Raw genomic sequence first — 27,864 nt, forward strand, 5'->3', positions numbered from 1 at the left:
GTCAGCGTTTAGCAAAAGGAATTTTGCTTTTTATTATAACTTCCCTTTGAATACAGTGTCATTTGTGCTTCTGATCTCTGACCAGACACCTTTTTTTTTTTTTTTAAAAAAAAAAAACAACAAAAAACCAAAACCCAACCAACTTTCAGTCCTCATGTAAACCCCTGGCCTACAGTCACTGCAGCTTAATGATGTGATGGAGAAGGCAGGTAGAATAGCATTTTACTTAAAAAATTATTTCCACAGGAAATGATTTGATTTACATTTTTCACGAAATTAGTTCATTCACCAACTGGTTACAGAGGCTACATTTAATTAAAACTAGCCACACAGGTACTCCCTTTCTATTGCACGTTTAGAGTAGGTTCAAGTCCATCACAAAAAGGTTCTTGCAGCCCAAGAGGATGGATGAGTTTAAGGTGATCATAAATGCACATAAGATGTCTGTAGCAATTGGATAAAAATTAATCCACAAAAGCTGAAATATACCGAAATGAGACAAATGGCTTCCACCAGAGAGTCATTTCCTAAAATCCTGACCGCAGGAAGTGCGCTAGAGTCCATTCCGTTGAGCTGCTGACCGAACGCTGCAGTTAGGGTTTCTGGGCTGGAGGCTGTGCGTAATCCTTTGCGCCTGGCGGCGGCGGGCCCGCAGGGTAGTCCCTGGGTCCCGATGGAGGCAAGTCTCTGTTAGAAGGCGGCGTATAGTCTCTCGGGCCAGGCGGGGGTAGCCGCGGGCCTGGAGGATAATCTCTTGGGCCAGGAGGACCGAGGGGTCGAAAAGGCGGGTGCCCACGTCCATAGCCTCTGGGATCTGGAGGCGGCGGTAGCGGGCCAGGAGGCAGATCTCTCATTCCTAAGGGTGGGCCAGGTAAGAAATCTCTCGCAGCTGGAGGTGGCAAAGGAGCACCACGAACTGGAAGGAAAGGAAACCACGGAGTTAAATGAACTCTTGCTTTCACCTGACCAGGGCAGCTCCTCACCCAGTTCCTCATTGCTTCATTTTGTGGAGCAGCTCCGGGGCGGGTCAGGCAAGTGCAGACTTCACCCACCACGAGTTACATTCTAGCTTACATTTGGGCTGCTGGCTTCCACGTTAGATTAAACAAGGGGAAATGCCTCCTTCATACCTGGGCATGAAGGGGGCTTGAAAGAACCTCACCTGCCCCAGCTTAGCGAGCAAGGCAGCCCGAGCCCATGAAGCGGGGAAGCCGCGTGCCGACCGCCAGCTGAGCTCAGTTCCACGCTCAGCTTCCAGGAAGCGCAGCGGGAAAAGTTTCAGCGCACGGCAATGCAACTGTACCTAGGGGCACGGGGAGAGGTCGAGGCCCAAAGTGCCCACGGAGAGGGGCTGGCGGTGGTCCGTAGCGAACAGGCGGCGGAGGCGGAGGTCCCATCACTGGGGAGGTCATGATGGGTGTCCCGGCCGGGAAAGACGGTGGACCTTTGGGACTAGCATTAGCCTGTGCAAGATCAGATTATACTGATCATTATATCAGTATATCAGATTATACAGATTATAAGCGCGTTACTCACTGCATCAGGAGAGGTACTGACACTGCTGAACATCACAACCACTCACCCAACCGCCAAGAGGTGGAAGAGAGCAGAAAAGAAAGAAAAAAAACACCCCAAAACACATCAACCAAGTAGAAAATAGGGAAAGTTACTGCAACATCATCATCCCTTCACCCGGAGCACTGCTTGCACTACCCAGGAGTGAGTCTTAGTGGATCTTCTGAGACGACAAGTTTTCTTTAGCTAGAGTTGTACTAAAGAAAAGTTCAATCCCTTCTGAAGTGTCCTCAGCGGACGCCCCTTTGGTAAAGGGCCTGGCACCTTGAATTACATATGAAATTGTGCTTAAATACCACAGGTAAGTCAGCTTCTTAGGATTATTGTTGTAGTCACTCCAAAGTGTTTGCCTGCAGTCCTTAACAAGAAAGATCTCATTTCCTCAATTCCATAAAAACCAGACAGCAACTGCTCATCATTAGAGAAACCTTGTGAGACAGAGGTACAAGCCCTTGGTTAGTGTCGCAGAGCATTTTGTTATTTAGCAGTTCAGAACACCAAGCCCGTTATTCCTCTCCATCAAAGCAGAGCAGCACCATATTCAGCCTCCAAATACTCACTGTAGCTGGTTCAACAGATGAAGGTGAATCAGTAGTTACACAGAGGGCTTCAGACTCTTTGGGAGAGGGGTGCTTTGGGGGTTTTTTTGGACAGCAAATAAGGATAGCGACAGGATACAGACAAGACAGAACATGATACAGTTAAAGAAGCAGCAGGAAGAACAGTGAATCATGTATTAGAAACGCTTCCTGAAGGTTGGGGTTTTTTCAGCTTACCACTCCATCCATTCCTGTGGAAGGGGAGGAGGTTCTTGGCCTGCTGCTGATAAGGGATGCTACAGCAGGCCCAAGATCTGTAAAGAGAGCCAGAAATACATGTCTTGGTGTAAGGAAGATGGGTTTTAAGTTCCATTTCTGAAATGAAAGAATCACTGAATAAATTGCAGTTGGTTGCAGGCCACATAACCTACCAGGTACAGACATCCTTCCAGGTAACTCCGGTGGCCTTCGTGGAACAGGGGGCCCATCTACCACGGAACCTTAAAGGGAAACGAGAACCCCAGAGATCCTCATGACCACGTGCCTGAGCTATTTCTGTTAAAATAAACCCACCCAAAACAACCACTCATCTGTGTATTAATAAACTATCCCTAGAACCAGGATCAGCCCTTGGCGTCCTGGGGTTCGCAGCGTAAGAGGCAGCCAGCACAGAAGGGAAGCTTTACTGCTTACCGAATTCACCCCTCGAGCCTTCCCTCCGAGGAGCAGAAAGGGGCCGAGCAGGAACTTCTATCATCTGGGTGGGTGATGGATTTCCTCCACTCACAGGTGACGGGCCAAAAGAGCCATCTCTGCTTAAGGGCCCTATGCCAAATAATTAAAACCACTTGACTTTTCTACAATTTAGCAGAGCCTTATTGTTTTAGGCTATAATGGACTCAAAGACCAAAGTTTTGGGAGAAACAGCAGCATTTACCTCGTCGTGGTGGGACTGGGCGATCAGGTCTGCCTGGAGTTGGCTTTACAATCAATGGTCTTTGAAGCATGACAATTTTTTGGTTTACTTCTATTAATCTGATTTTAAAAAAGTAAAGATTTTTGTAAAAATTATTCAAATAATACACAAGTTTTATTTTTTATAATGTAACAAGGCAAACCGCATTGTGAAATGTTACAGCTTTCAGAAAGAAATCTTATTTTAGCCATCAAAACAGTTTAACAGCAGTTTAAAATCAGTAACTCAAATACGCAGTGCACAGCCCGAGCAAGCAGGCTAACTTGAGCCTCTTGCGTTGTTCGAGTTTCTTCCCTCCCAAGCAACGTGCAGCATGTTCAAAGAACAATAAAAATGGTCTGTCTTGTACTTACTTTTGTCTCAGGTTGGCTGCTTCTCTTTTTTCTTCAGCCAGAGCTCTCTCGGCAGAGCGGGCAATAAGCTATTAGGGAAAATTTTGCCAACTGCATTAACTGCACTGACCTGAAGTCAAATACAAACCCTTTACGTCAGGAAAGGAAGAACATTCTTACCCAATTGTCATGTGCCTTCTTCTCATGAGCAGCAATCTGAGAAGAAAAGAAGCATTTTAGTTTATTTTGTCTAACTACCAGTATTTGCAGTAACTCACCAAGGAGCACTGCAGTGATACAGTAAAAGATGACACAATAACAAGCAAGCAAGAGGTTTACCTGGTTTTTGTAAGATCTCTCTGTTTTTTGCAATTCTTCTTCCATATCTTGGATCCTCTGCCTGTACAAAAGGAAAAAGGGGAATGAGAGAGGTTTAAAACTAATTTTCTTCAATAGCAGAAATAAAGGACAGTCTTCAGAAACTGAAGTTACTTGTAAACTTTCACTTCCTCGATGGCCAGCACTGCTTTTTCATCTGCAGCAGACAATTTCTGCTCCTTCTCCTGACGCTCATACTCTTCCTGGGTTAGCTTTCTGCATAGGAAAAACAAAAAAACAACTATATTCCCCCATCCTACATTTACTACAACTCAAAGTCAAGGTATTCCCCTGCTAACAACAGTGATATCAGAATCTATAATAATGTATAAGAATACAGAAAAAGAAATAATCACGTAAAAGAGAGAAATGCTGTCTTTTGAAACCAACAGACAAGCCCTTTGTATATAAAACCTGAAAACCAAGGACACAAGAGTTGACTGGACAGTTCTGTCAGCACCTAATGTTAGAATCTAACACTTGCAGACTGTCTCTTCAGATCCTGTAGTTTACTTATGAATCCTACAGACAGCAATGCAGATTTACAGAGGCAGGAACAAGGAAACACACAGAACTGTCATCTAAGCAAGGCAAGTGAAGAAATGAATGTGTAGTGAAAAAGGGGGAATAGAGGGCCCAGGTGACACACACATTCGATAGTCCTCAACCGTGTGCAAAGAAGCTTCTTCTTAAGTATTCTCCACATCAATTTATTACGGGATCAATTTCCACATTTTTTTTTTTATAACCTCATGGTTCATTAATTTTTTCATTTTTGACATTTTCCTGGAAATATTGAAGAAAGAGGTCCAAGAGCTATCCCACAAAACTGGAACCATTAAACTGGCTAACAGCCAGTCCAACGTAACCCATTTCCTTGGCTACACATGGAAACAGTTTTCCAGAAAAAAACTGCAAGACTCATTCTAATCAAGAAGTAGTAACAGGCACTGTAATTTCGTAAAAGTTTTGGAAGGAACAGAAATTCTTCAGAGATATCATCAAGAGGAAGTTTTCCTTGAAAGGTGGGCTATCCTCCACCTCTCCATTATGTGTTTACTACACCTGGATCCTGAAGTTACAAGGTCAGGCAGTTTCACCACTGAGGTGCCGTACAGCCTCAATTCCTTAGCTTGTTCCAACCCTGTGCTTCCCCCAACCTACACACTTGAATTTCAATTGCTTCTCCTCCAGCCTTCCTACAGAATTTAGCTGAAAACATCCTTGAATCCTATCTCACATTTTCCCCACAAAATTGAGATGGTATTACAGACATTTGTAAGTAAATAAATGAATAAATAAATGAGGAATGAACACAGATATTCTTCACTGCTAGCAATTCACTCATCTCAGCTGTTACCACAAACTCAAAGGGCCTTAATTTAGCCCTTTGAGAAAGTATTTTAGCCTTTTAAGCTTTTTTCAAAGTTTCTACATTATCAGAATTTTGACTGACTGAACTGAGGTCACAGCAACTGAAACAAATTCTCCTGGACATTTTCTGGACAATGTGAGAGAGCAACCACAGAATTCACAGACCAAGCCACTCATCTCTGCTCTCCAAAAGTTGTTTGGTCGGGTTTTCAATAGTAGAAGGCATTATCGTGTAATGCGAGTGTCTTATTAGAATCTCTGGAATGGCAGAAAAAGTCAAAAAAGGGGTACTAGCTTCAACCACACTGAAAGAGTAGCCACCACCTTCCATTATAAATACAACTTCAAGTTGTTTGATCCTTCTGAGCAAAGTGTTTGGGTAGTGCCCGAGATCTAACATGCCGTGTTGTGGAAGAGTCACAAAAGGCTTACTTCTGGAGTGCCATCTCCTTCTGCTGGTACAGTTCACCAAGAATCTCCACTTTCTGCTGTAATGTTTTGCAATCATTTTCCAGTCGAGCTTTGGCTGACTGGAGCAAACACGAGTCATGTTCTAATTTTTTTATTTGCTCTGTTGGAGAAGCAAAGGTAGATTAGGAAGTTGAAGGAAGTTGCAATGAGAACCGTTACACCACTTAAACGCTCTGTTGCTTTTGAAGCCACAAACAGTACATCCTAAGCAATTCTTTCGCTAAGCCTACCTTCCAGCTCATGTCTTGCTGTTACTTCATCACTCAGTTTGGATTGCAGAAGATTTCTGTCTTCTTCAACTATGGATAACATAGTTTTTACCTGAAAAGAGGAGAAAGTTTATGATCTTAGGCACAGCAGTAATGTGGCTACATTTATTAGATATCTTGTGCAGCATACCCTGGAGACATCCATCATCTGCTTAATCTGAGACTTCATCTTCTCACTCTCATTATCTAGAAAAGAAAGATATATTTGTTTTCTCCATTTCTTAATCCCAATTCCCTGAACTCTACAGCTGTTAAAAATAACACGCTACACTTTAATCTGGGATAGGTCTCCTTAAGTGGTAAAAAAACCCCAACAAACAAAACACCAAAAAAAGAGGGGGAGGTGGGGCACAATAGCAAATCCATGACCAGCACAACAGAACTATTAGATTGATTCCAAAAGGCATTCAGAAGATTCCTTCTTGTTCACTTCTTCTACCCACCACACTAGTAATGTGAACACCGAATCTGTTACCGGACACAGCATCTGAAAATCACTAAGCGGGAATTTCCAGCCCACATATACAGTATGGTTGTGGTGGGTGGGGGAGACTTCAAAAACAGAGATGCAGCAAATACACGTGCAACATCACTAATGACAAACTGCCCGAGTAGTTTTGAAAACTTCTGTTTCGATCTTTCGTATTTAGAAGATGTGATTACCTAAATTAGTTACCTATGTAGAGGTAAGCAAAATACTCGTTAAAAATTCATATTAAAAATAAATGTAGCATAATAACAAAGGTGAGATTCTCAGCTTTCGGAATGTTCTTAATTACTAACCTTTATATGCAATCTTTAAAACTGTGTGATTACACTTCTGATATACCTAAAAGGTCATTTAAAAGCAATTATTTGCCTTTTTAACAGTTTCTCCTTTCAGCTAGGAGGTACTTTGTGTTTGAGGATGAAAGCTGGCAGCCTCTTACCCCACAGGCAGCTACAGGCATGGATTCCCCTCGTTACCTGTATGACATGCCACGGACACACCACGGCACAAGCTGCAGCCAGTGGGCAGGATTGCTGTACCTGGCAACTCGCCGTTGGCCAGATCGTCTCCTGAAGCCCATTTGCACCCTTCGCCATCCTTCTCGGCCTCAGATGCTGAATCCATGTCGAGCTGCTTCAGCTGCATAATGCAGTTAGTTAAAACCTAGTAAAAAAATCAAAATTTCAATGAAGAAGAATCGCTCTGCATTTTGTAAATTGTTTCAAAGTATTTTATGATGCGTAGTATTTAAAGCAAACCTGTTATAAAGAACCTACTTCAATCTCATTTTCCTTGTAGGCAAGTGCTTCTTCTAAGTCCTTCTGAGATTTCTGATACAGTTTGATCTGCTCAGTGAGTTCAGCATGCCTCTCACTCCAACCTTCAGCTTCCTTTAGCAGCTGTATGAAGCACCAAGGCAAGATGATTACTTGTTTTTATTTTTAGTACAGCGTGTAAGTAATTAAAGTCTATTTTACTGCCAGCTCTGGTGATAACTGATCACCACAGGTCACAGACACAGGGTAAATCTCACGGTTATCACACATTACTAGTCCATTGGTAGAACTGGATGCTGGGAATCTTTCTGCAGTTTGTATTATTCGGTGATTTTACAAATTTGACATTTTCTCAGCTAATATCCCAACAACAGAACCAAACTGCTCACACACTTCAAAATAGGAGGAATTAATCACAGTCCAGAGGTATCAAACCACATTCCTGAAAAGGCCATCTACTTCATATACAGAGAAAAAAAATCAAACAGATACTTGCAATTATTTTTAAAAGAACTTGCATGACATTTCAGGGCTAAAGGTCCTCCCCACTTAGCTTAGCTTCAGAGTTGCTTTTTGATAATTCTTTAGAATTACTTCCTTGAGTCCTGATCCCAAGCAGCAATCTCCCAATCATGCAGTGGCTACACCACATCAGCACAGACTTCTTGTGAAGTTGCTGACAAAAACTGAAACAGGCAAAGCCTTCACACTGAAGACATGTGGCTCACCTGCACAAAAAGCCTGTACAGACAGGCAAAAGGCATTTAAATTTTCTCTTGATAACATGAAATGTTGAATTCTGACACGTTAAGAAAACAGAAACATGCTGAAGTTATACCCAAGAAAGCTAGGAATAAAGCCCCAATACTTTGTTCAAAACAAACAGAATTGCTTGGCCTGGCCATAACTTACTTGCTCCTTACTCTTTTTCAGTCTGGCATTCTCTTCCTGCACATGATGAAGCTCAGACTTCACCTTTTCTTCACTTAGTTTAGCTTCATTAAGAGCAATCTGCACCTACAAATGAAACAAAAAGGAACAAAAAGACAAATTGTAATGGAGGAAGAGCTATGTATTAGCTGTAAAATGGAAAAAAAAAAAGGTATATATGCACAAACAACCTGGAATCTGCCAAGCTAGCATTTTCTATTACATCCTAGACATGAATTTTCCTGGTACAAAGAACTTGTGACTGTTGAGAGGGTGTAGATATTTTTTTACCTCTGAAAGCTCTACAGAATGCACACTGATAGCCTCTTGAAGTTTCGCCAGGGACTTCTGAGTTTCAGAGATCTATGTAAGAAAGAGATGAGCAGTGACTCTGCATTAGCCCGGTAAATGCCTTAGCCAGAGTAATTATTTTATCTGTGTAATATGGAAGCATAAAAGGAAAGTCAAAACACCAACACATTTCCATTTAAAGCAGCCATTGGACTAGCAGCAACATAGCACTGCCTTATCAGCAAGGTAAGGAACAGAAACACGCAGTACATTAGAATCAACTTCCCCCTGTGACTCTGCTTGCTCCTGGCTGGGCAAGTTCCCCGTACACCTGCGCAGTCTAAAACAAAAGTAACACGTGTTGCTGTCATTAGCGACAACCTTTGATCAAAACAAGATCAAAGAACTTGTTGGAGCTTACCACTACCACAGAAAATCAGGCTTTAAAAAGAAAAAAAACACATAAATACCGCTGGACAACAAGAATGAAGGGCAGCTTAAAGATCTCCACACGTACTACAGAACGAGATGCTCCCCCTAAGTACAAGAAAACATCTCTTACCAACCTGAAACCTTCAGCTCATATTGTTAAGGAACTTCCTGCTCTGGGTAGGAAATATTAGACTAGCCCATGATTGAGCACATCTGTGTGTGACAGCACATAACCACACAGGTCCATCAAGATCTTACCAGAGGGAAAAAAAAAAAAAAAAAAAGTCATCAACAGATTCTCTCCCTGGAGCTTGGGATGAACCTACAATTTCCTTTCAGTTCTTTTTGAGGTGGTTCATCTTCGCTCTACCTCTACCTGTTTACCCATCAGGTTGTGACCAGCATTTAGGGTGCATTAATTTAAGGACAATGTAAGACACAAGTGTGATTGCTCTTACCTTGTTCTGTTTCTTCTCATTCTTTTTCCTCTCCGCTTCAAGCATTGTGTGCAGATTTTTTACTTTGTCATCTAGCTGACGATTTGCTTCTTCCAACCCTTTGACAGTGTCCTAAAAAGAAAGAAAACGACCCAATAAGGCAAGTTATTTTACTGACTGTTTTGCTTTTAGTACAGAGACAGTTAACCGTCTCTTACCTTAAGCCCTGTAGTTTCATCAGAGAGAACATCTTGTTGTTCTCGGGCCACTTTCACAGATTCCTTTGCTTCCTTTATCTAGGCACAGGAACAACCAAAAAAAGAACCAAGGAAACCGTCAACATAATACTCGGTAAGAACAGAAAATAAAAACACAGTAGCTGTTGCATTGACTGTGTCGTTAAACCAGTAACAGAAAATTAGGAAGCAAAGGATGAGAACCTACAACAATACCTTTTGATCATATTCTGACATCTTTTCTAAGATTTCTGTTTTTTCTTGCAGAAGGTTTTTAATTTTTTCAGCAAGTTGCTTTTCAGTCACTAGGAAGAAAAAGAAAGCTTACAGTAACTGTCCATATCCTGGGGTGGGGATCAGAGCTATCATTGCTACCACTTGAGGGAACATTTTCAAGCAAGGACTAAACCATAAATCAGAACAGTGTCAATTCCCTGGCAGTCAGCCCTTCCTGCAGGAATCTGAGCATCTCCAGCTTTCATTTAAAGTCAGGACTGAAAACAAGACAGTAAAGCATTGAACACTGACAAAAAGCATATAGCTTTTGCATCCACTTCACAAAAATCTGGTCACAGAACGCACATCAGAGCCTGGCTAGGCACAGGACGCTGGCTAGCCACAGATGAGGCATGTTCAAGGGAAGAATTGGCAACGAAGATGTCAGAGCAGTCTTAGACCGCTGCTGTGACACTCCGGGAGATGCAATACCTTCCCCAACAACCATCTCTTTCTGCTATATCAAACCTGAATGTTTGGTCACCAACGATAATAGGATGAAAACTGTCAAAGACCTACTGGGAAGAGGAAAGACAGTCAGCTAGCAGGTGGCATCAGTAAGCCTCAGGGAACTGCACCACTTTCAAACAGACCTCAAAAGAGCTATGACAGAGCAACAGTTCTTTAGGCATGCATTTGTTTCTGAACCCCGACAAGCTGTCAACCAGCCCTTAGGACCCAACAAAAATCATTAACATACTTAAATTATTTTATTGCGGATTAATTTAAAGAACATCTAATTGTCGTTCTTTTTCAAGTCCTAAACCACGCTGTAGCTGCACACCCCAAGCCCCAAATGCCTCACAGCAAATCCTGCAGCACAAACAGGAAGCACTGGTTGTTCCAACTGCATCCCGCAGGGTGCAATGGGAACTGCTGCTCCACCTTCCCCTCCCACGTGAGGGATTCTGGGCCAGTGGGATCCCCATCCCTTCCTGCTCTGGGGAGAGGAGAGCCAACAAGCAACTGCTGAGGGAGAAGACAGCTCTCAGCAGTTTAAGGGAGGCAGGAATCCCTGCATTAGCTTGGTCTCCTGATTTTACTAGTATCATGAAGAGTAGATAATAGATTTTACCTTTGGGACTTCAAATATAATCTATCTTTTAAAGCATTTTTGTCACTGTTACTATTTCTCTCTTTTCAATAAAGTTTTTAAGAACAACTTTGTCATGCTTGAAGAATATCTATTTTTTCTCAGCTTTAGTAGTTTCTATACAGTATCATACCAAAGAATATTTTTGGGGCCAAAAAAAAAGCATTAGACCCAAGTTCCGTATTTTGTTAGGGTAGGCACCTAAATAATTTCTACAGCACCAGTACCAATGTTTTTCCGCCTCCAACAACAATAATTCTTTTCCAGTACAGAAATCACCTTCCAGAAGTAGAATGGATTTTTTTTTCAGTTCATTAATTCTGCATTATACTGCAATATATCTACAATGAAACTAGAGGAATGATTCAGAAGTAGTATGGTTTATGAGGAAGAAAGAGGCAAATAGTTCATGTGAAGACAATTCTTTCATATTTTCAGGTTTTATTCAATTATGAATTTCAGCCATCACCCTACTTTGAATTCTCTTTCTTTTCTATTCAGTACACATTAATTTTATACACCTGAAGCTTGAGAAATCCTGTGGTAAAAAGCAATGTGCTAGCCACAGTAATATCTGCATTATTTGAAGTCCACATTTAACTGTCTTTGCAACTGCACAGCAGTCAGTTTCAGGCTTCCCTCAATCCGAAAAGGTAAGAGGAACTAGCTACGGTTCTTTGTGAGAAGCAACAAGCAAAAGCAGATCCACTGCTAGTCAGAAAAACAAAACAAACTCTACCCCCGCTACCGTTGTGCCAATGAATCGATGGATCACATTTATATTGAACAAGGTGGAGCTTTTCCTTGCCCTTTAATTTGCAGGTGTGAGCTGCATTGTTTCTCCTAATCAAAGCATTATCAAAAGCAAAACTGAAATCCTCAGATTCAAGTATCCTCTACTGACCTAGCTTACACCATAACCTTATAACCTTAGTCTCAGCGCTCTCCTTGAAAGGCAGTCAAGATGAACTCTTGGTCTTCTAAAACAATCTTCAGAACCTTAACATGCCTAAGCACCAAGTACATTGAAAAGCACAGAGAAACTTACCTTGATATATTCTACTCTTTACCTACAGAAGAGGAGGGGGGAAGAATAAAAATAAATTAGCCATGGTAGGTGAAAAATTTTATTCGTTTTCCCTTTTCAGAAAAGTCACTACATACACAGATTAAAGCAGCATACAGAAAACTCATGTATTGCTGCCAACAAGGGTGTTGAATAACACTACAAACAAGCTTAAGCAGTTTTCTAATAAAAGCTTCTAGGTTAATGCCTTGTCCTAGAGTCTTAGTAAACGTCTGTTTACTTGGTCACTAAAAAGACAGCAGTAACTGCCCACATCAGATTTGCAACAGAAAGTGAAGCCATTTCGCATCAAACAACAGTCATGAACTTGCAAACACAAGACCACTTGCATCCCACTTCTCATCCCTTTGAAGCAAGGTATGTTTACATGACGGTGTTAATTTCAAAATTAACAGTTTCAGAAGCTTTCTTTTCATGCTGTTATATTAACACTGTTTTGCACTTGAAACTGACCTAATGTATTTGATATCAAAACTAAACAAGTAAAAAAACTAACAATATTATTACAGATAAAATTTATTTTTAATTTATTTTTGTCAAGCAAAGATAAAATTATTCTACAAACTTCCAGACCATATCATCGCTGAACTGGACAGCTGTAAAATAAACTGTCCCATCTGATTTTCATCTATCCCTTCCCAAGGAGATGGCACTACCATACTTCAGAGCTGGTAATGGCACTTTTCTTGCACAGAAAATTATCCGTGTAGGAAAGAGGACAAATGTGGAGTGAGAAGAGTGGGGAAGGGGCTCTCCAGTGGGAATTAAGATCAGGTTTTTAGGTTTCTAAATGCAGAGCCTGCAAGCAGCTGGACAATACGAATGGGGGAGGATTAACTGCTTGTTTTGGAGATACTTGGCAACAGGCTCAAGCACATGGAAGGCTTTTCGTTTCAGAGATTTGCTGAGCCTTTCCTCAGTCTTCTTTAGTTACAACATACTCCCCTATTTTGCTCTTGAAACTGCCTCTTACCAAGAAATCTTCAATTAACAACGTAAAAGGAAACGCTTCTTGGCTTGAAGCAAACTGCAGCCCACTACAGCTATTAAGCCCAGCATTAATGCTCTAAACAGAAAAAGTAAAAACACAGGGGACTACCCACCACTTTGACCCCAGTAACGCTGAAACAGTTTAACCATACAAAAGACCACTCATCAGCAGGGCATGAAGTATACTTACTGAAAGGCAGGTTCTCCAGAAAATTATAGCAAGCGTGGCAATTCCCACTAAGGCAGTGATAATAATAGGCTCCCATGGAAGTCCATGGAAATCAGGCCCAGGACGAATTTCCTCAGGCAGGGTAGCAACCAACTGAAAACCGACAGCATTGATAACTATGAGGGTATTTTCATTAAATACTGCAGCAAAATAAGCAGTCTGCCAAATGCTTTCATTCCTCTGATAAAACCAGAGAACCATCTAGAGCTTTCTTGCAGTTCTTCTGTAATGTGAAAAACGTAAGTGAAGAAAACCACAAGGCAGCACAGCACTGGCATTTCAGCTCAAAAGTCTGAGTATCTGGAAGACACCCGACAGGACCAATCTGCTGGCAAAGAACTGCTACACCAAAATAAGCTGATATACACATTTGGCATTACACAGCGCTAGGAGTTACTTGATCCATTTCTAAATAGATCTATGAGGATGGAAAAAACACTGAGAAAAACGCATCTTTATATCTGGACGTTTGTAACAAGCCAGTAAAAACAACTCCCGCTCTCTTCCCAGCTGTCACCCTGGCCACAGGGATGTCGTATGTCATGTGTCCCGTCATAACAAGGCCAGAGAGCACCGAATGCCTGGAAAAGGTGCCAACACCTGGTACAATTCACAGGGCTGGCACACAGAAACCTCTGCCTTCCCCCCGCCACAGCCGAGGGAAGCTGAGATTAAAAAGAAGGGGCACACTGTCCCCCGAGGAGCCCAGCGCAGGGGTGAGCTGCCGTTTTGGCAGGACCCCCGCTCCAGCGGCGGGAGCCCAGGCAGTGATCCCGGCCCCTGTTGACGCCAGCAGGTGCCTCCGGTCCCGCGGGACACCCCCAAATGGCTGGGGGGAGGGGGGGGGGCAGCCGGGGCAGGTGTATGGCGGGATGGCTCCCCTCAGGGGCTGGGAGGTGGCCCCCCTCAGGGGACCGGGGAGGGGAAGGGGGGGGGGGTGTGTGGCCTCCCCTCAGGGGGCCGGGGAGCAACATCCGCCTCGGCCCGGGAGTCGTGGGTTGTCACTTGGCCCGCCGAGTCCCCCCGGGCTCAGACCGGCGCAGCCCCTCCGCCGCTTGCCACAGCCGCCCGCCCAAGGGCCGGCAGCGCGGGGGGCGGCCCCGCCCGGCGCGCGCAATAACAGCGCCCCGCCCCGCCCCCCCCCCCCCCCCCCCCCCGCGCACCTGCAGCAGCCGCCGCGCCGGGGGCTCCGGGAGGCGCGCGCCGCCGCCCGCGGGGTCCATGGCGGCGCGAGCCAGCCGGCAGGCACACGTCAGCCCGGAGTGACAGCACCGCCCCCGCCCCCCGCGTCATCGCCGCGCGCCGCCGCCCGCATGCGCAGCCCGCTACGGCCGCCACTCACCCGCCGCAGCAGCTCCCGCGCCGGGCCCAGGGCTCCCCGTGAGGGGGCGCCGGCCTCCGCCCCGCGTCCCGCCGTTCGCCCGGCGCCCCCCGCCGCCGCCTCGGGGCCTGGAGGGAGAGGAGAGAGGCGTCACCTCACGGAGCGGCCGCCCTGGGCAGCGGGGCCTGCTGACGGGGCACGGCTGGGCTGGGCTGCCCCCACGCCTTCTGCCGCGGCCTAGGGGAGATCTCGGGGTACGGTCCCCGGTTCTCCAGGGCACTGGAGGAGGAGGCAGAAGGCCTTGGAAGGGACGGTGATATCCCACAGGCTGCTTTAGAAAGAGTACCGGAGAGAGTGGCCCAGATCCGCCAAGTGGCTGCCAAGCCTGCCTCAGAGCACACACAGCTACAGCCACAGGGCAACAGTAAAAAAGCACACGCTCTTCAGTCCCTCATCAATAAACCTACGTCTTCTAGTAACTTTCCAAGGCTCTTAGTATGGCATAAGCTTTAAACCATCCTCTACCCTGACCTGAAGCCTGCCGCCTCCTCTCACTGCTACCGCTGTCACAAATTCAAATTAACAGATGCAAATAACCACCTGCCCAGCCTGCTGGTATACTGTGGAACAGCTCCTGTGAGCAGAGGCTCGACCAGCATCTGCCCTGATTCTTCTCAAGGCTTCCAGCACTCCTCACAGGAACACCTGGCAAACAGCATTTAACCACCATTAAGGAACGGAAGATTGTCTAAAATACAAGGGAACATCTGGCTGCTTAACCATGTAAGTAATCCACCAGCCATGTAAAATTCAGTAGGTATCTTTGCATTCAACCTAGTTTCCTTCAGAACTTACAAACTGTTCAAAAGTGCTTGGCTATGGGGATCGTGCAGTACCTTGGTAGCGTACAAAACCTACGCAAAGTGTGCCTGGTTTTTTTTCTAAGTGCTCAGTGAAGATGGATTTATTAAGCATAATCAGAGGTGAAAGCAGAACAGCAAAGATGAGCTTAGCACCAAGAATGGAGTCAAAGGTAGTTTCATGCCAAAACAGCTGGGAAAGGTGATGCTAATAGGACCCTTCCCTGGCATAAGGATGAATCAGCACAGATAAGCACACTTGCTCCAGAGGAAGGCCTCAGCAAAAGAGTCAAACATTTTTCCTACTCCAACAAACACCTTAGCCAGAAATTACTGAACTGCTTGAGGGAAGCTACACTCCATCCTTCCCGGAAAGTAATAGAGCCCAGAGTTACAGGTTAAAAAGAGCAAGTGCAGGATTCTATAGCCTCATGGTTAGACTGTCAGCCCCCCTGCAAGGAGGAGGAAACCTGAGCGGATGGTATGCATCCAGCTCTTCATCCACTACTATGCTGAGACACAGTCCACCAGCCTGACCACAGAACTCTATGACACAGGAGTTTTCTTTATTTCTGTAGTGCAAAAAGGTAGGAAAACTGCTCTGCTGAGACGAGTGGTAGCAACACAACACTGCCACTGGAGGGACTCTCATGGGTTAGTGAAAGCCATTAGGATTACAGCAATTTACAATGGAAATATTAGTGAAAAAAATTTGTATTTGCTTAAAAAAATGTATTCGCCTTCAACCATGCTCCTCTCTAAGAGCAAAAGAACAAAACAGCCCAATTCCAAGAGGTTACCTGCAGCTGTATCTTCCCTGGCACTCTGTCTTGAATCAACTGACCCAAAGGAAGTATCTTCCAGCAGTGATCCTCTTTCAATATCATAGTCTTCTTCAGCTTCTCTACTATCTGAGAAGTTTGCCTCCTCATGCACAGGTGGAACATTAACAGCCCTCTCCTCCTTCTCCTCAACAGGCTGTTCAGGCCTCTTGTCTTCAAGCTGCTGAAATTCTCGATTGCTCTCATCCATGGCATTGGGGTTTCTGATGGAAACTCTGTAATATTCAGCTTCTTTTGCACCATCTGTGGCAGACAGGGAGACATGAATTAAGCACTGAGCTAACGTGCACATCTTACCCACAGCTGCCTCCAGTGAAATACTGCATTTGACAAACACTTTCTCGACACTTTTTAAACACTTCAGCTTGTGTGCTGCTTCCAGTATATTCTCAATTAACTTTCAGTAACACTTAATGAAATGTTCATATGGAATTTATGCAAGGTTATCAGCCACTGACCTTGCAATAAAATACTATTAGATGAAGTATTTTCATTGTTCATGACTATCAGAAATCACATCCTTAACACATGCTACAGTAAAAGGAGCCTTGCTAAAAGCATATCTTACCAACTTCTTGCACATTAATTAGAAAAAACATCAAGATTGCAGCAGATTCTACTGCTGGTTCTTCCCCTGTGAAAAGATCTGGCTGTTCAGTATTTCTACTTATGCACTCTTTTATGAATGTTGGTAAAATATATGATGGCAGGGACACCTGAGATATTAGGTGCATAGATTTAGTGCCTGAACTTTGCATTAATCACTGGATCTCTCATAACTGGGTGCTAGCTAGTTCAGAAAATGACTAACCTAAACCCTCCAAAAAATTCAGCACATTAATGTATATGACTCCTTATTTCTTGAGAGTAGGAAGTATAGACATGACCTGAATGGCTCCTTCTAGCCATGCACAGATCCCACTGATCTTACACAGAACCTGGCCTGTAAGAACAGATATACTGAGTTCAAAATTTTCTCTCAGGATTTGTCCCTAGGCCACCCATCACAATGCCAAAAATAAGAAAAATCCCAGCAGATACCATAGGGCCTCTTTCAGTTCTGCTCCCTCACCCTACATTCTTAAAGCTTCTCTGGGTTGCATAGTGTTGTCCAGGGTAGGGTTTTACTTCCATTTCAGCTATTTATCAACTGTTTTAACATCCTACCTTGAAAGTGCAGCAGATCATCCTCCTGTTCTGGAATGGATGCAAGTGGGACACTGTCACTAGCAGATGAATATTTACTCCTTAAAGAATATATTAGCTCTTGAATATCATCCATCAGCGCACTCTCCTCATCATACAAATCCATCTCTTTCACCACCTCCTCTTTATTTTCTGCCACTCTGGAATCCAGAACTTTTCCTACAACATCCATAATGCTTGATTCTGAAAACTCAAGTATCTGGTCCAAAGCTTTTTCTGTATCTTCATTATTATGGCTTGCCTTCCGAGCAAGCTCCATCTCTACCTTCATGTCGTGGAACATGGCTTCCACCCTAACCACATGTTGACGTCCAAGGTACTTTTGCAGACGTATTACACGCTTTTCATCAAGAAAGTCTCTCATTATTGTGAGCTGCTTCACAGACTCGCTGAAGTCTGTTACAGTGTCATCTGTGGCTGCTGAGCTGTCAGCAGGGCTGGAGAAATGTACAGACTGCTGGTGGTCATTTCTTGTATGCACTAAATTTTGTACCTCTTTTGAGTCTTTCTGTGAAAAGTCCTCTGGAAGATGATCTTCCCTTTGGTTAAAGTCATTGTTGTCTTCTATATCAGGAAATTGGAATTTATGCTGTTCCGCAGCTAATGGCTCCTCAGCTTCAGAAGACTCATTATCATCTTTCATGACATGTTCCATCTCATCCAATTCAGCACCTCCACTCTCTGGTACGTCAGCCTCTTTGTTCCCAGTCTGGCTTGCATCTTGCATGCTGACTGTTTTTTTAGCCTCCTTAGAAATTGTGTTTATTTCCTCTCCTGTTTCATAAATAGGGTTTGCAGTTCCCGAAACAGCTTCACTTGGTACTTCTAAATCAGGATTTGTACTTTTAACGTTTAGTGTGCCACCTTGTACATTTGCAGCCCTTGCTTGCAACAGCTTTGCACTTGCAGCATTCTCATCTTCCAGTAGCTCTTCTTCTACTGGTTTCAGGTCAGGATCGTCTTTAGCATCTGGCTCTTCAGATTGCAATTCTGGTCTTGGTGTTCTTTCTTTAGCTAAATTTGTGCCAAGATTTCTGTCTGAATCTCTATCCTCAGTATGAGTAGTTCTTTGCAGAGTAAGATACTCTGTCTTAGTATTCTGTGTAGTGCTTCTTGATTTTTCTTCAGGGGAACTTTTCTCGATGCTTTCTTCAAATACTGTCATCTTGCCAAGATTTCTTGAAAGCTCTTCTTTCACATCTACCTCCGAATACTCAGTCTCATTTTCCCATGGCCTAGGTTGCTCGACAGCTCCTCTACGGCTTGCGTCTCCCTCCCCTGCAGGGGTTTCTTTCATGTTTCTCCATTTTATTTCAGGTTCTTTGTTAAGAGAGGCAGTTTTTTGATTTTCATCATCAGTCTCCCCTGTTTGTTTCAAATCTTCTTCATGTCTTAGAGGCTCTTTCTCCACAGTGGTCATTCCATGCTCCAGTTTTTCTTTCAATAGGTCAGTATCTCCTAAGTCACTTTGAGATGCATTTTTTACATCTTCCACTGGTTTGGCTGGAACATCAACAGGCTTGTTCTCAGCTCTTCCCTTCTTTGCTTTCTCCCATCGTTTTCTGTGCTTGAAATCATTTTCCAAGACCTCTTCCAAGGTATCATCCTCAAACTTTTTCTCATCTTTCTCTATTCGAGCAAACGGCACTCCTTCTGGACTTTTGTTGCTATTGCCAATGGATGGGTTTAAAGCATCTTGCTTGCTTTTAACAAATGATTTGGACTCCAGATCATCTCCTGGACTAGGCAAAACACGAGGATCAGGCACAGCTTTACTTTTCAGCTCTTCAGTACTTGTCTCAGTTCCATCAGCCATGAGCTGCTCTTCAAACTGTTCAGTTTTGTTTGTTTGTTCTTTTGAACCCAGATCACCTGTACCTACAGGTTCCTTCCTAAGGTGTTCTTTGAAGAGAACCTCAGGTTGAGTTGTTGCTGGTGCTTCTCTTTTATTAATGAGCATTACCTCATCTTGTTTCTCTTTTGTTTGTTTAGATTCGGACCTGTCCACACTTATACTGTCACCTGACTTCTTGCTCTTACTGAAGGCATCCTTAAGAATTAATGCATCTGAATCAGGTTCTTCCTCATTATCTCTTTGGTTATTTAGCTCTGTAGCACCCTTTGCGTGTTCATCGGGTTCATGACTTTGTGACTCAATGTCATCGTTTTCATCATCTTCTGAATCCACTGGGGATGTAATTTCTTCCTCTGCCATAAAAGACAGCAGAGGGATTTCTTCAGACTGATCTGTAAAGTCTGGTTCCTCCTCTGCATCGTGAGCATTAATGCTCAAGTCTTCATTAAAATCATCTTCCAGCGATGTAACAAGTCGAGTCACTTCATCATCTGATACAACAGCATCAGCAGTTGAGCCAAATTTTGTTTTCAAGTTCACAGAGAGCTCTCTGTTTAAAAGTGTATAGGCATTGACTTCTTCATCCTCGTCATCAAGTTGACTGGTTTCACCCTGAGGAATACTAGTGTTTTTGGTATTTTCACTTTCTAGCCCTTTTAGTTTCCCATGTAGCATTCCTTTCAAGTGCTCATGTGCAATTTGATCTCCCTGAGAGTTTTCTTCGTGACTATTGACACTGGAGTCTCCCCCAGTATTTTCAGTTCCTTCTGTAAGAGAACTGTCCACTTCCTCTGTCATGGCGGGGGCCTCCTTTTCCTCTGTGCTTAGCTCAAGATTGTCTGTCTCCAAAGCATTAAGGGACTTCACTTCATCAACCTGTTCAATCTCCTCATCCCCTTCAATTCCTTCAGCTGGTTTTGTCTGTGGATCATTTGATTCAGTGTCCCCTTCATTTGCTGTCGTCTCTTGCAACGACTTCAAAAGCTCATCCACATTGTAATTATCAAAATCATCCCTTCCGCCATCAAAGCAAACAAAATCTGTTTCCTGAAATGAAAAACAACATGTAATCATAAATACTATGTTCTTTATTACAGTGATGAGACCAAATTAATTTGGTTGGTTAGAGAGAGAGAGAGATACAGCAGCAAAGTAAATCATATTAATTGGGTAGGATTAACACCCTGAGTCCTTAACCAAAACTTTCTTTGAAATTGGTGGAAGTTTTGCCCAAGGACTGTTAAAAACCTAAATAAAAAGGCTGTGGCTTAGCCCTGCCAAAGACCTCCTAAGTGAAGAGCAAACTGGAAGTCAGCAATGGAGTTGACATTATTATACTTTACTCATCACACACATCCTGAATTAACAACAAGTCTATTGCTGAAAGCCAGCGAGGAGAAGAAAACAAGCATCGCTAAGCTTGTTTGTCACAATTTCTTTTAGCTGGTCTCTCCTGAAATGGCCAAGTCCTCCAAGCAGGAGCTGCCCCTCACACAATTTCTGAAAAATAAAGAGCAGTGCAAGTCACTGAACACAATTTCATAAGGGTCTGAAACTGCATCCACAAACATGCACAGCTCTGGCCTCACTCACACAACTCTGGGGTTACCAGCTATTAGTGCATGAAAGCCACCTATGTGTGTAGGGCTTGAAAGGCCAATTCTAGAATCAAAGGGCTAAGCACACCAGGTTTTGCTTGTTTCTGATAGTACTTTAATATTTGAAAGTTTGGGAAAAGAAACAATTCTGAATACGTACCAGACTACATGCGAGCCAGCTAGCAGCTTTTCTAGAGCTAAATCAATCCAAATGGATTTTTTTAGAAGAAAACCAGAATATTAAAGAAGGACCAACGCTCATCCACACGTATAGCTGCAAAAACATTCAACCCCCTGATACACATGTGCATCCCTGCATGTATGTAGCTGCTTACTAACAAAAGGTTCCTAAGGATCATTGATATTCCCATTCGCCTCTTCAGGGATTTTATTGATTGCTGAGGTAAGAAACAGTAAGAAGCCCAAATAAAAAAATAACAAGACTTACATCTGTTGGTAATTCTAGCTCCTCATTGGAATAATTATGGTTTATTTCAAGTAAATCCTTTGGAAAATATCCAAAATCGCTTCCAACCTGCCAGAAAACAAACACAAGCAAACAGAAAGCAGTAAAGCAACTTTCAAAATCATGCGACTATTCCTAATTACAGACACTAGTAACAAACACATCAAACTTTCCGTCAAGTATTTCTAAGTGAAGTTTAACACAGTGAATAAAAAGATTAGCGATACCTTTTTTATCCAATACTTATATTTCACAACACTCTTGTGAAGCTGGAAAGTTTTTCTATTCATATTTTAAAGCCTGACTTATAACAAATTATTAGGAGAGTTGGAAATGACGTCCAGGCATTCTGGCTCAGGTGCTTTAATTCCTATTGTGCGCTCTCACGGGCATCACATATGCCTCAAGTATTTTCCTGAGTAGTAAGCAGAAGAGGATCTTTGACAAATAAGATTTACATCCATGCGCAATGTTATAGCCTGAAAAGTGCTCACTTTGTAGCTTAAGGAAGAAAAAAATTCTTAAAGCAGATTTTAGGAAAATGCAAAATAGTACCTGAGGTAATAACCTATCTTAAAACCTGTGTGAAAAACAGCCCCTCTCTGCAAATGCATTATTACACTTCAGTGACTAATACAAGCAAAAATCAGTTGCAGATGGCAATTTTCAAGCAAGTCAATGTGCTAAGCCAAGGCAAACAGTGGAAGACAAGAATCTCTCTTATCACTCACCAGATAAGATCTATACAGTAATGCTCTCACTTGTGAGTTCTGACAAGGGCTGTCAAGAAGCCAATATTAATAGCACGCTATCACTACGCAGATTAGATAATCCAGGCAATTAGAGCCTGGACAACACACCTAGAAAGGTACAGAGTACCTAGATGACCAAAATATCCAGGGGCAAAAAAAAATAATTTTGGTCACTTCCTCAGTGTTTTGTTAAAGGACAAAGACGACAATTACTCATTTTCTTGAAGAGTTTGTTTGGGAAGAGCACTCAGTTAAAAGATGAAATTAAAAAGGAAAGCATTATGTCATAACAATTAGGGATATATATATATACGTATTGTTACACTGACATCACTGAAATAGGTTAACCTGGGATGAAGTTTTCTGGATTTACAGTGGCATTAAAAAAAAAAAAAGGGGGGGGGGGGGGGAGAATTGTATCCAGTAAATACTACGTACTAATCATTTTGGGGTTGGGTTTTTTTGTTATGCAAGAGAAGTAAGCACTGATACATTATAGGGCTTCCTTTTTTACCTATTTCTCATTCAAATCTTACCTTCTATAGTTGGTATCTCTGAAGTCAATTACACATATATTTAAAAAAACAGTACAATTATTACCCCTCTGCTTTTTGTAAACACACAGAGGTACTCTCTTACGGAAAAGAGATAACGTATACAGGTTTATTATTGGGAATTACTGGGAATGGGAAATTAAACTTGACAAATCAAAAGCTTGTCCTTGTGTGGTATACTACAGTTTTATTCTAAATTGGCCTGTTTCTCTCTACAAACTTCTATTCTAGTTTTAAATTATCTTTCTGAAAACAAAAGCTAAATCTTCAAAGTAGTCTCTTTGCAGACTAATCTCCGTGACTACCATTATAATTAGGCATCACGATTTGAAACTCATTTAGCATAATCCAAGCTGCTGGCCATACAAGTCCTCTGCAGTGACCCAGTTTGCCACTTACGTGGTTTATGAACCATATGGGATCTGCACGCCCAAAATTTCATCTGCTCCTATCCCTACAAGTCCTCTCTTGTCAGGGAAAAAATGCCTTATTGTGCAAATAAAGGAAATATTCTTCATTCTTTACAGACACGACAGAGGAAAGATGTTATGAATGCCAAATAAATAATGGAGAAAAAAGTGCATCCTTCATTTCCACTCCCTTTCCAGTTAAAATGTCATCAATGGACAAAACATAGTTCTGTGTACAGCATCTGTCCCCACCAGTGCCCACATCCAACAGCCAGCTGCAGCAGATTCACTGACCAAGAAGCCAGATCCTCACACTGCCTACTTCAGGGACGGAAGAGACAGCTGGGAATAAAGATATTCAAATGTTTTTAATCTTAAAGCCCACATCCCCAAAGCACAGGCACCACAGGTACCTAAAACTGCAAAACATCAGGCAAAGAAGAGCTGGTTTGGTCTGCCCTTGCTGAGCACTGGCATTGTTAAGACACAGAAACAACAGGAGAGAATTCCCTGATCCTCTGGGTTCTCCAGACATATTCTGTCTTCCTCTCTTACCTTAAATTCACACATCCTGTTTTCTTTTTTATTACCCTACATGCAAGATTTGAAAACAAAAGCAAGAACCCACAACCCCAAAAAAGTCACGATCTGCAGCCAAATCTTTCTTATAATGTGAGGCCAGAAAGAGTTTTCTCAACCTTGAATCAAAGGAATAAAGTTCAGTCCTTTGCCGTAAGATAAAATAACAGTCTTCTGCAGCAATAATTCAAAAGTGTCTTTGCTGAAACGTTTTGTTAAAAACCAGCAGTTTTTACTTAGAATTATCTGAAGTAATTTCAGAGTTCTGGATCCTGCTAAAGATGAGAGCAGCATGCCAATGAAATGCATAGGAGCAAAGTCTACATAACACAGCTTGATGGCGTAAACAACGTGAGGTAGATGCTGAAGAGGAGACCAGTTTTAGAGCACACGGTGCGCTGGACAATGAGAGTACCCGCTGTGCTCCACCTTTCGCCTTTGGGGAAAAAACTAAGTATTTTACTGGAACTGACGTATTTGTGAAATTCATAACATAAAAGCACTACGAAATAATGGCCATAAAACATTGCCCAAGTATCTAACTTTGTTTATTAATGAGGTTTAGACAGCTCTGCTAAAAACTGCATGCCATATAATGTATAGAATATGTATATAGCTGGGTTCCAAAATTTTTTCATACGCAAAATACTCACTGAGTTCAAAGGGAGTTCTGCAAGCAGTGAAGTATAGAAGACTGGGATCATAAAATAAAGGACCTATTTTGTTAAAATACAGCATGGTTGCTGGCACAGGAGAAAAAAAAAATCAACAATGGCTTGAAAAGGGCGGAGTGAATTAGAAAAGCGAGGGCAAATAAAGCCCAGACCTAACCACTGTAGATTTTTCAGCCTTGGTGAAAGGCTCCTTTCTTAACAGATCATCTCCCCTCAGGTCAGAAATACTATTGTGTTTCTCAGGGCTCCTCAAAAACTGATTTCAGGATTAGAGCCTGTATTTACAACTTGTTTGAAATAAGCCCCTGGTTGCAATCGTTAAATCTTCTCATACATACATTCCCCTAACCTCCGCCCTCATCTGAAGACCAGAATACCAGTTATCCCTTGATTTCGTAGTTTCTGTTATGCTCTAACAAATATTTTCCCCCAAAACTTTGGGGAATGGAAAAGCACAGTAGGGTAGATGCATGGGACCAAACGATACACACAAGCACACAAAGTCACGCAATGAGATCCCAAAAGGGCTGCAGCAGAAGGCAACATGCCTTCCATTGGAATCCGTTTAATCGCAGACCTCACTAGGTAGCCTGTTTTTAATTAGCAAGCAACAACCTCCCCCTAGCTCCACAACTACAGACAGCAGGCACGGCTGGCCTGCATAAATCAAGTTGCCCAGCCGAATCTAGCATGGGAAGTCACGTTGCACAGGAGAGACCCCGGCGCTATCTGCAGCTCAGGGACAGGGTCAGACACGCCAGTGCCCTACTCAGCATGCAATGCCTACTCAGGCACCCCTGGCCCCACTGCAGCGTTGGACGCTGCTTGTTGCAGTCTTACAATTAACGCAGCAGCAGTCAATCAAAGCAGGGAAAAAAAGTAAGATTACAGCCACCAACTGAAAGGAATTAGTCTGTCATCACTACCCTAAAAAGAATATAGAGAACAGCGTTAACACGATTAAAAAATTACAACAAATAAAATGAGGCACTGCAATTTTTCAGACCTGCCAACTTCAGCTTTTACTTATTAAAGCAAACATCCTTTTAACTTGGGAGACATGCCTAACCGTTGCACGAGCTTCCTATCAGAATATTAACTGAATATTAACTCAGCAATTACCTGAAACCTGCTGTCTGATCTCACAGCCTGCATTACGCCTTGTTAGAAAAAGCAGAATTGGCCCCACACTGCTACTCTGCATCTCAAGAAGCGGCAGCCCTGGAAACCCGTACCGGCTAATTAACCAGATTATTTATGGTACAGTACATGTCACAAGGGAATTACCAGCATGATACAATTATAAACTCTTCTTTAACCACGTGCTACAGTTTTCTGCTCTGTTCTGTATTGTTCTAATTGGATTCAGCTCCTGCTGAGAGCTTGGCTGTCCACACCCAGCCTGAACAGGTTAGAGAAAGCGATACACCCTGCTTTTCACTAAAACCACTAGTCCCACAGCCAGCACCCAGGCGTGGCTTTGAGCAGCCTAGACCACTGTCACAGGCAATCATCTATCCCTTGTAGGCAGCCAGGGTAAGCAAGGATGTTGAAGTAAACGATTCGGACACAAAAAGGTGTGTAAGGGAAGCATGGGGAGGGGGCAACAGGGACCAGGTCTAAGCAACCTCCAGACTGCCAGTGCTTTCAAGGGAAGCCCACAAAAAACCTGCTCTTCCTCCAGGGTATCTCAGTTCTGCTTCTGTCAGGCAAATGAAGCGCTTACAATGAAAGCCGAGAGGAGTTTTCTACGAAGTAACTGCCAAGTATGGGGATCCCCCTTTCCCATCAACAGCACCCTCTCAGAGTGCCCAGAGAAGACAAGGACTCTGACAAGGCCACTACTCTGCAAGCTGCCGCAATGTGTTACTAAAGCTGAAAGAGAGACAGACCTTTTAAAAATCAAATTTACCTTAATTCTTTTTAGTTTTACTACTTTTTTTTCCCCCCTCCAACTCTGCATGCAGATTAGATAAAAAGCAGAAGAGTGCAGCTGAATATCAGGAAAAGAAACACTATTAAAACACGTACGTGGAATGGTCTTTAGCAGGATTAGAGTGCAGGATGAGACCACATCGCAGGTAAAACACAAAGTGCAGGCTTAAAGTCTTCCTAGCTGGGAAGGGAGGCTCAGCTCCCAGGCAGGCTCATGGGCCACCACTTACAGCGCTGCACCGGGAGGTTTTCAACACAAAGGCAGTTTTCGAACAGTTTTTAGCACGCATTAGCGTTGCCCGTTTTTCACAGTACTTAATGCCTTAGAACTGATCAAACCACATCCCATTTCACACAGGCCTCAAGACAAAATAGCTAAATAACATAATGAAGGCTGTGCTCAAAACCCTGCGTGTTCTCCTGCAAGGCAAAAGGAAAGAAAAAAGATTACCCACTGAAAGCACCAAGCAGAACGAATGCTTCACGGTACTTACACTTCCAGCCCACAGCTCAGTTGATTTTCCTATTAGTTTGTAATATACGTACACTGCTTCTCCCTTCTTAAAATTTACAAAGCGACAATCCGGACCTTTAAAATCCTGCATCGCCTTCCCTCGGCACATTAACACTGTCCAAAGAAAAAAAAAAAAAAAGAAGCGTATTACTTTAATAATAATAATAGAACAGTTTCAGGAAAAGGGTCTTTGCTAACTGGCAGAAAATAAGACCTCCCCTCCCCACACGCACTGCTCTCCTATTTTCTGGACTGGGTCAAGAGATAAGAACTTAACTCAAAGCCTAACTAAAATAGGAGATCATTTAAAAAATAAAGCAAGCTCACTGATCAAGGCATGCGTTTGACAAAGCACTTGAGAAACGCGTATCAGAAGTGCTCTATGATGCTAATTATTCACATTAAGATGGGTTGAAAGCTGGCATCTGCGCGCGAGCAAACCAGGCCCCCCCAGTTACTCAGCGTATAAACAACACCCGGGGAGCGGGTTCATTCCCGGAGGTTTTGCAGGGGGGAACCCCAAAACCGCGGGGATCCCAGAACTCGGTGGGGGCAGAGGAACGGCGCCCGCCGGGCCGCGTCCCATTTTCCCGATCCTCCCCGATTTCCGTGCCAAGGTGGGGGCGCGCTCAGGGAAACGCCTCCGGGAAGCATGCGACGTGTGCATCTTTTCCCGTAGGAAGTTCCCGGGCGCGGGAGGCGGCCCGCCGGCTGTGCCCAGCGCCGGGAGCGGGGCCGGGGGCTCCCTCCCCCCTCCCCTCCCCGCCGTCCCCACTCACTGCTGCACTCGGGGTCGGCGCAGCGCTTGCGCTCGGCGAAGCGGCGGCCCAGGTCGGGCCCGGCGGCGGCGCAGAGGGCGGGGGGCGACGGGGACAGGAGCAGCGGCAGGAGCAGCAGCAGGGCGAGGAGCAGCCGGTGGTCCGGCAGCGGGGCTGCGGCCATGTTGGCGGGCCCGGCGGCGGGGAGGGAGCAGACACGTCAGCAGCGCCGGCGGGAGGGCGATGTGGCGGGGGAGGGACGGGCCCGGCCCGGCCCCGCCGCGGCGGGAGGAGGGCAGCGGCCGGACCCTCCCCCCCGGCCGCGTCCCTTGCCCGCCTCCGCCGAGACCGGACCCCGG

At 43.8% G+C, this 27,864-nt stretch overlaps 1 protein-coding gene across 3 annotated transcripts; it reads right to left on the minus strand.

The window, feature by feature from the left end:
- Position 1: 1 nt before the first annotated feature.
- Positions 2-27,734, minus strand: MIA3 (MIA SH3 domain ER export factor 3). Of its 3 annotated transcripts, XM_056357027.1 has the most exons (30): positions 27,527-27,734; positions 26,728-26,861; positions 21,312-21,398; positions 17,372-20,312; positions 16,163-16,447; positions 15,103-15,207; positions 14,524-14,630; positions 13,143-13,274; positions 11,924-11,945; positions 9,723-9,811; positions 9,489-9,566; positions 9,292-9,402; positions 8,402-8,473; positions 8,093-8,197; positions 7,181-7,303; positions 6,944-7,067; positions 6,045-6,100; positions 5,876-5,966; positions 5,607-5,745; positions 3,915-4,016; positions 3,762-3,822; positions 3,603-3,638; positions 3,444-3,511; positions 3,052-3,149; positions 2,808-2,939; positions 2,546-2,614; positions 2,352-2,428; positions 2,136-2,207; positions 1,304-1,463; positions 2-916 (listed from the first exon to the last, which is right to left on the minus strand). In XM_056357027.1, the coding sequence occupies exons 1-30, from the start codon at positions 27,687-27,689 to the stop codon at positions 594-596; spliced, it is 6,162 nt and encodes a 2,053-aa protein (XP_056213002.1). In that variant the 5' UTR covers positions 27,690-27,734; the 3' UTR covers positions 2-593. The 3 variants fall into 3 exon arrangements, with proteins under 3 accessions (XP_056213002.1, XP_056213004.1, XP_056213003.1); XM_056357029.1 differs by lacking the exon at positions 15,103-15,207; XM_056357028.1 differs by lacking the exon at positions 2,136-2,207.
- Positions 27,735-27,864: the final 130 nt, after the last annotated feature.

This window comes from Falco biarmicus, chromosome 12, assembly GCF_023638135.1.
Source record: "Falco biarmicus isolate bFalBia1 chromosome 12, bFalBia1.pri, whole genome shotgun sequence".
Classification (NCBI taxonomy): domain Eukaryota; kingdom Metazoa; phylum Chordata; class Aves; order Falconiformes; family Falconidae; genus Falco; species Falco biarmicus.